The 10716-nt window shown below is 43.6% G+C and overlaps 1 protein-coding gene across 1 annotated transcript; it reads right to left on the bottom strand.

Annotated features, from left to right (window-relative positions):
• Positions 1 to 3834: 3834 nt before the first annotated feature.
• LOC306930054 (uncharacterized protein) lies at positions 3835 to 8749 on the bottom strand (the record flags this gene model as incomplete). The annotated part of the gene is made up of 3 exons (XM_079510795.1): positions 8363 to 8749; positions 4829 to 5026; positions 3835 to 3926 (listed from the first exon to the last, which is right to left on the bottom strand). Exons 1-3 carry the CDS (start codon positions 8658 to 8660, stop codon positions 3835 to 3837), a joined length of 588 nt encoding a protein of 195 aa, XP_079366921.1. The 5' UTR covers positions 8661 to 8749.
• Positions 8750 to 10716: the final 1967 nt, after the last annotated feature.

Below are 10716 nucleotides of genomic sequence, written 5' to 3'. Positions count from 1 at the left end.
ATCTTACTTTGTTGTGGTACTTTAAGGTTTATTTAGCTTGTTTAGAGTTATTTTTGTTTCCTAGACGGGCTCTCTACCCATTCAGCTGTCCCTCTCTAAAGGCCACTAGAAAAACTAGAATGATAAACATATGAGTGAATAGTGAGTGTGACAACAGCCCCCTTCATTGTATTTTTCCCCCAAAAGAAAATTACAAATAAATAAACACGTATTCAGAAGGACAATATCAGTCACCAGAACCAAGGATGGGTGTTTTCTGTGTATCTACGATGGTTAAAATGGAGTTTGAAGTTACAATGGGGTTGTATATAATAGGAAGGGAACTTGTCTGATAAAAATGAATATAAAATATCTAAATACTGAATGGAGCATATTAAAAACTGTCCAGGTTGTTCACAAAAGCCGATAACATTAACCACAATTATTTTGAAAGTGAAATATCCCTTTATGTAAGTAAGTAAACAAAACAGCACATACCTATACGGTACAACTTTACTACAGGTTGCACCTTCGCATCAAACTGTACACGTCTCTGGTCCACCTCTGGCTGTTCCTCTGACAACGTTGAATGTCTTTTGGAGGCCATCTCTCTAGATATGGTAGACCTCTCCCTGTGGTGCTCTGTGGAAATCACCAGTAGAAACAACTTGTACTTATCATTCAATTAAGCATTATTACACGAGAGGGTGTGGGTTAACGTGATTATTGCCACGACAGGGATGCGGTGAGGAACGAGACGAAGTCGAGTTCCGCAAGCATCACTGAAGTGGCAATAATCACGTTAACCCACACCCTCTCGTGTAATATTGCAATTATACAACAGTTACCCTTAAAACTAAGAAAATCGCTGAAAGAATATATTTTTTTAATGACAGATGTAGTCACTACGACCACAAATGTCCCAAGAAACTAGCTAGCCTAGCCACCGAGTTTGCTAGCGCTCTGGGAGAACAGAGCAGCTGAATTCTTTGTTTTGATTAGGTGGTGAATGGTGCTGGTTTAACCCACGGCTAGAAGCCTGTTTCAACCAATCAGATTGCTTCCTCGAAACGACCTGTGGTATAATAAGGGTTTACTGAACAACTGAACAACCAGGAATAGTCTGGTGACCACCGGAGAGACGGGTGACAGCCGGAATATAGACGGCACCCGGGAGCAGTATGGGTTGGAGCCCCAGCCTGTGTCTTCCGTGAGGAGGAAGCCCAACAACCCCACGGTGAGGCCTTTAGGAGGCCCATTCAGGCTGCAAGCGGAGTCTGCAGCACCACCGTTGCTCAGGTGGAGCCTGCAGCACCACCGTTGCCCAGGTGGAGCCTGCAGAACCACCGTTGCCCAGGTGGAGCCTGCAGAACCATTGTGGCTCAAGAATCCACCACTCCTGAATGAAGTGTCTGGTGCTGATTGATGACCATTTATGCCAAAAATCTTAATCGCTATACATGATTATGGGTTCAAACCTGTTGTGCTATACTTTCGTAGCGGCACGAGCACAAACATGCTGTGTGTCTGTCTGTCTTTTGGGGGAACATGAGTTACCAAACTATATATTTATCGTTAGTTGCTGAATGACCCTTTAGTCTTGTTAGAATGAAAGAACGAAAATACATCGGATAGATGCACCTGATATCCTCAGTGATGTATCCCAAGGTCATCGGGGGGTTCAGGGTCTCGCGAACATCATACCCCTCACTCGGGTGACCCGGCCGAGTGATCAAGTCCCGACTTACGTCCCAGTAGCTACCCTCGATCTTGACTGGAACTCAGCTATGCTTTCTATGGCATAGGCAGCTCCCGGCAGTATCCGCCGGGAGAAACTAGACATGACATGCAGGACATGAGACTTAACAAAGTTGCAGACGATCAGAAATCAGCAGAGAGAGACCGACTTTGTGCTACTGTATGCCGAATTGAAGTGGACTCTGCCCCAGAGTTTTTTTTCTCCCTGGAAATAAAAACGTCTCCGAGGCTACCCTCGATCAGACCCACTAGGGAAAGACCAGAGCCACACAATCCGTTGGAACCACTCCGGAACTACTCTGCCGGGACTGGGAGGCACAATTATGGCAAGTGGAGGGACTAGGCTCTGTGGGTTGACTCCAGTCCGGGCCCCTCCTATGTCTCACCAGGTCCACTCCTGCTCTCACCACGAGTACAGCCAGGACCTGTGCGTTGGACCAGACTCCCAGCACCAGACACTTCATTCAGGAGTAGTGGATTCTGAGATTAATACTAATAAAAATATAAATTTGTTTTACCTGAGAGTATCGCACCACATCTTCCTACGTAGTAATGTTAAAGTTGACTCACCAGTGTCCTCTTCCTGTTCTTCTTTAATCTGTGGAGGGTGTGGTTCCTCCTGGACCAGACTGGAGCTCCTCTCCTGATGTTGTGGAGGTTGTGGTTCCTCCTGGACCAGACTGGAACTCCTCTCCTGTTGTTCCTGTTTCATCTGTGGATGTTGTGGTTCCGCCAGGACCAGACCGGCTCTCCTCTCATCATATTCAGATGAAACCTCTTTACACACAGACAGGAGGAGAGAGAAGGTAGCATCAGCAGAGCAACTCAAAGATGACATTTATTCTCCTATTTGTTTTGTCAGGATAACCCTCGTTTCACAAAATAAGTGTCTCGAGTCTCTTCACAATGCCTCGCAGAGCAAGGTATTGTGAATAGAGCCCGACATCCGTCTCACCGATGTATCCGTCATTTTAGGCGCCGTTGCCCGATATCGGACATTATTTCACTGAAGTTTTTTTCATCATTAATGTAACCTACACAATGTAATACACCCTTATGAAACATGCTCTTTTGGTTTGATATTAATTAATTTCTAACAGCTGCAGAGAATGGATTTAAAAGGCACTGCGCGCGCCGTGCCTGTGTCTCTGGAGCCTAGGCTGCAGCAGAAAAGTCTGCCATGTGAGTGACTGTCATAAATGGAAGTCCAGTCCAGAGTACGAACGGAGCGCGGATCACATTTATTGAAATTTTATTGACATTTACAGAAAAGATTTCCAGCACAGGATGAAATCCTCTCCATCAACACCCCACCCCCATCCCTTCTGCCCGAGCCTTGAGTAGTGAATTAGTTGACAAATAAGCCACAGAACATTTTGTTTATACATAGCGAGGTCACGTCAGGGTGACAAAAAAGTCAAAGTTAGCATGATGCCACCATTTCCCCCCTTGCAGAGACTCTGCATTCTATGATCCTATAGTTTACTGAGACACTACACTGTCTCTCTGCATTCTATGATCCTATAGTTTACTGAGACACTACACTCTCTCTCTGCATTCTATGATCCTATAGTTTACTGAGACACTACACTGTCTCTGCATTCCATGATCCTATAGTTTACTGAGACACTACACTGTCTCTCTGCATTCTATGATCCTATAGTTTACTGAGACACTACTGTCTCTCTGCATTCTATGATCCTATAGTTTACTGAGGCACTACACTGTCTCTGCATTCTATAGTTTACTGATGCACTATACTGTCTCTCTGCATTCTATGATCCTATAGTTTACTGAGACACTACACTGTTTCTGCATTTCTATGTATTTATTTTACACCAGATTATGTCTTTTCTATGACAGTACTACATTGATTGACATCGTTTTATATTTACAGACATGTTGGCCGACATGTCCACTGAACAGCCTTCCACTACTGCTGCGGATGCTATTGATGCTGCCGTTTCCATGGAAACAAAATCATGTTTATAGTTTTTAGTCATCACAGGTTACAGTAAAAAAAAAAAAGAAAAAAAAACAAGTGGGTGAAATTAGCTTCATACATTTACTTATTTTATGGTTTTGTGTATTCCTGTCTTAGATGGTGAGTCTGCAACTCCGGGGTGGTCTAGTGTCAGGTGGCAGCCGACCGAGATCCCCTTTACTGCACAGCCTGGGCCTAGGAGGGCCTGGGAGGAGGTGGGGGTACCCCAACTACCAAATGTACTTGAATTACTTTTTCCCCCCTTTTGAATACTGTAAAGCTCAGGTTTACATACAGTTTGCACTGTTTGCACTACATACAGTACAACTGTTTGCTACTAGACATGATTGCACAACTGTGTATATATGTAAAAAGTACATTTGATTGATTGATTTGTTATGGACCATTGAAGACGGATCAGTGTCACTAAATACAGCCATCTGTTATAATACAGTCCTATAATGAGGTTCATATTTATATAATTGAAAATATATTTTTTTTAAATATTATTATAGTCGACACCATAAGTTTTAATTTGAGATATGTCATCGATATGTAGTCCTAGTAGAAAGTACTTTGAAAGTACTTTGTTTCACAAAAATGCTCATAACTTTTTCCAAAGTTGTTTTGGGTGAAAACAGGCTGTATTCAGCTGCTTACAGCTTCATACCGGTACATTTGATCAACTCAGTTTATTTTTTCCATGATAGCAGACATGTTAATGCTTCTTTTAAGATATTGTGTGTTCACAAAGACAAAACTGAGAATATATTCTATAATTCTTAAGATATGTCTCCAGATTCTAAGAAACCCATTGGCATTACATACATGGCTCGAATCTGGCCTTGGCGCCAAGAGTGTTAGCTAAACATGATTATGGGTTCAAACTTGTTGTGCTATACTTTTGTAGTGGCACAAGCGGAAACAACATGCTGTGTGTCTGTCTTTCTTTTAGGGGACCATGAGTTACCAAACTATATTTTTATCGTTACGGTTGCTGAATGACAATTTATACTTGTTAAAATAATATTAAAAAATATGAATTTGTTTTACCTGAGAGAGTATTGCACCACATATTCCTACGTAGTAATGTCAAAGTTGACTCACCAGTCTCGTCTTCCTGTTCATCTTTAATCTGTGGAGGTTGTGGTTCCTCCTGGACCAGACTGGAACTCCTCTCCTGTTGTTGTGGTTCTTCCTGGACCAGACTGGATCTCCTCTCCTGTTGTTCCTCTTTAACCTGTGGAGGGTGTGGTTCCTCCTGGACCAGACTGGATCTCCTCTCCTCATATTCAGATGAAACCTCTTTACACACAGACAGAAGGAGGAGAGAGAAGGAAGCATCAGCAGAGCAACTCAAAGTGCTTTTGTCAACTCAAAGATGACATTTATTCTCCTATTCGTTTTGTCAGGATAACCATCGTTGTCTCGAGTCTCTTCACAACGCCTCGCAGAGCAAGGTGTGAGTAGAGCCCGACATCGGTCTCACCGATGTATCCGTCATGTTTGGCACCGATGCCGACATTATTTCACCGATGCGTTTTTCATTAATGTAACCTACACTTGTCTTTTAGAATGTAATACGCCCTTATGAAACGCGCTCTTTCGGTTTGATATTAATCCATTTCTTACAGCTGCGGAGAATGGATTTAAAAAGGCACTGCGCGCGCCGTGCCTCTGATCGGGAGCCTAGGCTGCAGCAGAAAACCCTGCCCTGTGAGTGACTGTCATAAATGGAAGTCCAGCTGTCATTCCGGACCCCTCGACCTGAGAACTTTTACATGGACGTGAAACTAGAGGACAATATCTCACTCCGGAGCGTGGAGCACATTTATGCCGCCCATGTCTCCTTGCTCACTGGGAGCGGAGGCATCCGATCTATGGCTGTGTATACAGGATAGGGTTGGGTGACGATACGAATCTATCGTCAATCACGATTTGGATGAGTCTATTTTCAGGGCGATTTTATTTTTTTATTTCGCAAAATAATACTCAATCTTATCAAAAATTCAACTCTTCAAACGTAGCCTGTACAAGTGTGAGCAAAATGCGAAGGCCAGCAGCCACCGGTAGAAAGCCCTCCTCCCCTTGTAATGGTATGCTCCTGCCCAAGTAGCAGCCCGCACTCCCCGAGTCCCAGCAGCACCGTCTGGGCGGGGATACGTTACTGTGGAGCAGGCTACTGTGTTTACACTGTCACTCCAGTCCGGACCCAGTTAAATAATATACAGTTACACTGATGTCTCGTGTCTCATCACCCAACGTGCTTCAATGCACGGCCGTGAAGTCGGGGGGGGGGGGGGGGGGGAAATAAAAAAATAAAGAAAATAAAAGGAGCGAGTGAGAAAGTTAGCATTGCAACATGCTATGCTAACACTACAAGCCATGGTGGTGATGATAGCTTAGCTTAGCTTGCTGCTCGTCTGTTCAACTTCACTTCATCTCCGCCTGTAATTTATTTCTTAATTTGTTACCCTGACACCCGCGCTGCAAAAAACAGACGGATCTACAAGCTCTCAACGCGTAGCGAACAACGCTGCAAAAACAGGCACGACACGATGCCTTGAGAGCTTGTGTTGTGGATCAGCAGCTGCTGTGGGAGTGCGGGCTGCTCAGAGCGGACGGCTCGGGCCGGCGCTCCTAGCCGTTCGAGTCCCCGACGATGCGGGGAGGCAAGACTTCTCCGGGGAGGAGGAAAAGTTACTAGGGCAGGCTACATGTTGCTGCGGCTAACAACACTGTCACTTATTTCTTATTTTGTTACCCTGGCTGCGCTGCAAAAAACAGACAGATCTACAAGCTCTCAATGCGCCGCGAACGGTGCAGCAAAAACCGGCAGGACGCGACGCCTGAGAGCTTGTAGATCTGGCTTTTTTGCGACCCCCAGTGAGCTGTTCTCACTTTACTTTTATGACACGAATATATGGTCCATCTGCGATTTTTGGACAGACGATGGGCGATTGAAAAAAATGGGCATATCGCCCAACCTTAATACAGGAATATATGTAATTTATGTATGATCACAGACATTCTAGGGCTAGTATAACTATAGCCATGGTTCACATGACGGTCGTACTTCACGAGCGTCATGGCTTAACTTCCGCCTGTTTTACGCGATCGCTACATTTACAGAGCAAACGTGTACATAAACATTCAGATTTCAAATATAAAGTACTCACCACATGTGCCACGGGTGTTATAAATTCACTGGTACAGCGATTAGCATTGCTGCATCCCGCGTTGTGTAATAAAAGGCATTTTTATCCGAGCTGTTTTTTTTTTCCATTGGCTTTCAACTACACGCCTAGCCTGGATCCAGCCCAAAGACCCTGCCCACTCTCTGAGTGGACTGCATCTCTTGGTCTGGTGTTGCACTGTGAACCTATAATTTCTTCGGTAGAAAAATGTATTATCCAATGAGAATCGGTGGTGGGGGGGTGGGTCTAACGAACAACCAATCAGCGCCGAGTCCCGTTTTCAGCGTCATCACGCAGCGCAACACACAGAGGGTTGAGGGAAATTCTAATCCCCTCCCCCTTGAAATCGCTCAGACAGGAGACAATGTCAGACTGAAGCTTCAAGAAAGCTACAGTCTGATAATCAGGCTACTACACGCCCCTATCGGTCGGGAGGAGTGTGGCACTGGGTTTGTTCGAGATAGGCCCGCTGACCGCACTGCCAATACAGACAAATAGGCGAGTGCACTCCCGGTGTGCAACTGTGAATTTCTCAAACGAACCCCATTTGAGAAAAGTAGTCGGGGTGCTCGGATAAAAATGCTTTTTATTAAACAACGCGGGATGCAGCAATGCTAATCGCTGAACCAGCAACTTTATGTGGTGAGGACTTTATATTTTAAATCTGAATGTTTATGTACACGTTTTCCATGTAAATGTAGCGATCGCGTAAAACTGGCTTCAGTTGCGTCATGACATGTGTTGGAGCCCGTTTTATGTTTTCTTTATTTGTTCACTTCTTTCATAATGTTTTCATTTTCATATACCGGTATATCAAATATTGTTTTGGAAAAGATAAAGATATAATTTGGATTAATAGAAGCCTCCACCTCTAATTAGAAACTTAGTATGTCATGTCAATTTAGTGAGCCCCTTTGCACTTCCTTTATAATTTCTTCCCTTCAAAGTAAAAGCTCCTCTGCAGTGATTCTAGAACAGTGAATTGTAACTTGTATTTTTGAAAGGCTCAGTGGGAGAGGAAGTGGGGTAGCCTGTTTAAGGTCTCTTGACATGTCTTTTGAGAACAATGGAAAATGTTTGGTGAGGCTGGGATGGAATACAGTTGTTGACCTTATTTCATACTTACTTACTAGCATACTAATGTATTTCTTATTTATTTTGGAGCTATTAATTTGACAGTTTTCAGTTTGATTATTCAAGTGGACTTTTGTGGAACATAATAGTTTTTCGTTGAATTACAATTCCTCTTTGCACCTTTTTTCTGTTGGATATGGAGTATGAGTCAAGACACCCCAGGGCCCTCAACATGTGGAGTTAGAGGTTTGGATCGTTGAATGCCTCTACATGTTTCAGGGCTAGTATAACTACTGGTAAATGTAGTTCCGTCCAGCTAGCTTAATGCTACTTGTTGTAGCTAAACTGGTGTTGTTCAGAGTCTACTAACCTGCAGTGTGTAGATCGATGTCCATATCAAAATCAATGTCCAGCAGTTTGTTTTGTGTCTCCAGCAGAGTTTCTAGTGTCTCCATCTCTCTCTGGAAGAGGTTGACCATGAACTCTCCCACCGCGCTGAGGCGCTCCAACACAAACACTCTGACGCTAAGCTCCACACTACAAACATCAGCAGCGCCACGCTGTTTGTCCACAACAAACAATATCTCCTCTCCCACCGACGCTAGCTGTTCATTTATCTTCAGCCGTACAGACTCCATTTGACGCTTTTCACCTCCTTTAGGAGACATTTCCACCAAGCTTTCTGTTCCTACTGTAATATAGAATGTGTAATAAAGGCACAAACATCAACAATTCCCGAGAGACACGACGACATGTTTGAGTTGTTGAACAAACGCCTTCTCCGTAATGGAAAACTAGCCGCAGCCACGTGACTTGATGCAAACAAGCACTTCCGGGTCAAAACTTTTCCACGCATGCGCAACAAAAGGATCCAGGCCTCCAGGCACTGTTGCCTAAATGCCTTTCGCCTCCTGTTGGTGGGGGTGTGTAACTGTCACTGAATGATAGATAGATAGATAGATAGATAGATAGATAGATAGATAGATAGATAGATAGATGCGTTTTGCAACTGCCTTCAAATCTTCAAATAGACGATCTACAACCTTGTGTTGCGGTGTGACACGCTTTGAGCTTGTAGATCAGCTTTTTGCACTTTTGACAATTTGAATCCATGATGCATTGATATTAAAAGGAAAAAGTACTTTGCAATTTGTCATTTTGAATACTTGAGTATGCGTACTTTGTCCACCACTGATGACTGGACATCAGGGAGTCTAAATTAGTACCTATTAGTTATTACCTAGTAATTATTACTGGCGGTTCATGAGCTGGCAGTTCATGATCTATGGCTGTTTTTCAATTGAGTGCTATAGCGCCACCCTTTGGCCAATGGTTGTGGGCTTTGTCTCTAAGAAGGGTGACAGCCCTCTACCATAATGCCACATTTCGTGAAAAACAACTGCATGGTTTGGACTGGAGCGCTGACATAAGAAAATATGTATAATTCAAAATAGTGGGTGATCTTCACTGATCTAATGCATTCACATGGAATCAGGCAAGCGGTAGACGGCAAACAGCAAAACCTGCTGGAAGGCACGGTAAAAAGATTTAATATTTTAACATTGATGCCGTCTGCCGGTAACATTGATGCCAGATCACCGGATCTGGCTGCCGGGCTGCCGTGCTGTCCTGTTCCCGTCCACTAAAATGACTTCCGGTTTGCCATCTACCGCTTGCCTGATTCCATGTGAATGCAGCATTAGCCAGGGTCAGAGGTCAAAAGTCAGATCACGAAAGTTGTTCGACATCAGGAGATGCATATGTCTATCGAAGTTTTATTGTTGGTTCGGTCAAACGGTTCATGAGCTATGCCTGTTCAAAGTTTGCATTTTCGATTGAGTGCTATAGCGCCACCCTTTGGCCAATGGCCGTGGGCTTTGCGTTCTCACCGTTTGGCATACCCCTCTGCCATATTGCCAAGTTTAACGAAAACCGATTGCCCGGTTAAGCCAGAAATGCAATTTTGTTTTTAAGGGGCCAGGCACTTCGGGCGCGGCCCCTTAAAAACAGACAACTACAATAAGGGACCATAGCCATATGCCCCTTAATAACTGAACTGGAGACACCCCCAAAAACTGTCATTACATTTTGTTTGACACTGTTTCATATTGTGAAAATTAATTTCTAATACTTTCTTAGATAGGTGACAATTTGGACAATTTGGAATATTGTATATTTTCTGTAAAATGGTTTTTTTTAATTACATTTGACGCAGTGATGGTCTCATAATATATTTTTTTCTTGTTTTTAGTTTTTCTTTTGGATGTTACAAAAATACCAGATACTCTGTATAGACTGTGTTAGCAGAGCTGCCATTACAGCGATAAGGTAGAGTCTAGATAGCCTGGAGCTAGTCGGACTAAACAAACATAATGGAGGAAAAGAATGAGGACTCAGCACTTACATTCAGCTCGTGACCATAATAACTCGAGTATCTTTATTAGCAGCGTCATTATACACACATTGGGTAACAGGCATATCCGGTACTTCCGGTATGGCACTTCAGAATAAGGGTTTATCGTTTACATATATACAGACAATAAAGATCACATCTTAACAGACTGTCATCATGGGAATGTGTCGCTGCACTAAGATGTGTTGGTATAGAAAGAGTGAGACCACAGCATGTCATGATGGATCAATCCACATCTTTAATGTCAATCCTCCGGCCGGCCTGCCAGCCAGGAGAAGAGCCCCAAAACACTGTATTCTAGGTCCACTGGT

Source organism: Electrona antarctica (assembly GCF_951216825.1).
Source record: "Electrona antarctica genome assembly, chromosome: 9".
In the NCBI taxonomy this organism is placed as follows: Eukaryota; Metazoa; Chordata; class Actinopteri; order Myctophiformes; family Myctophidae; genus Electrona; species Electrona antarctica.
This window is presented reverse-complemented; position numbering and strand designations above follow the sequence as displayed.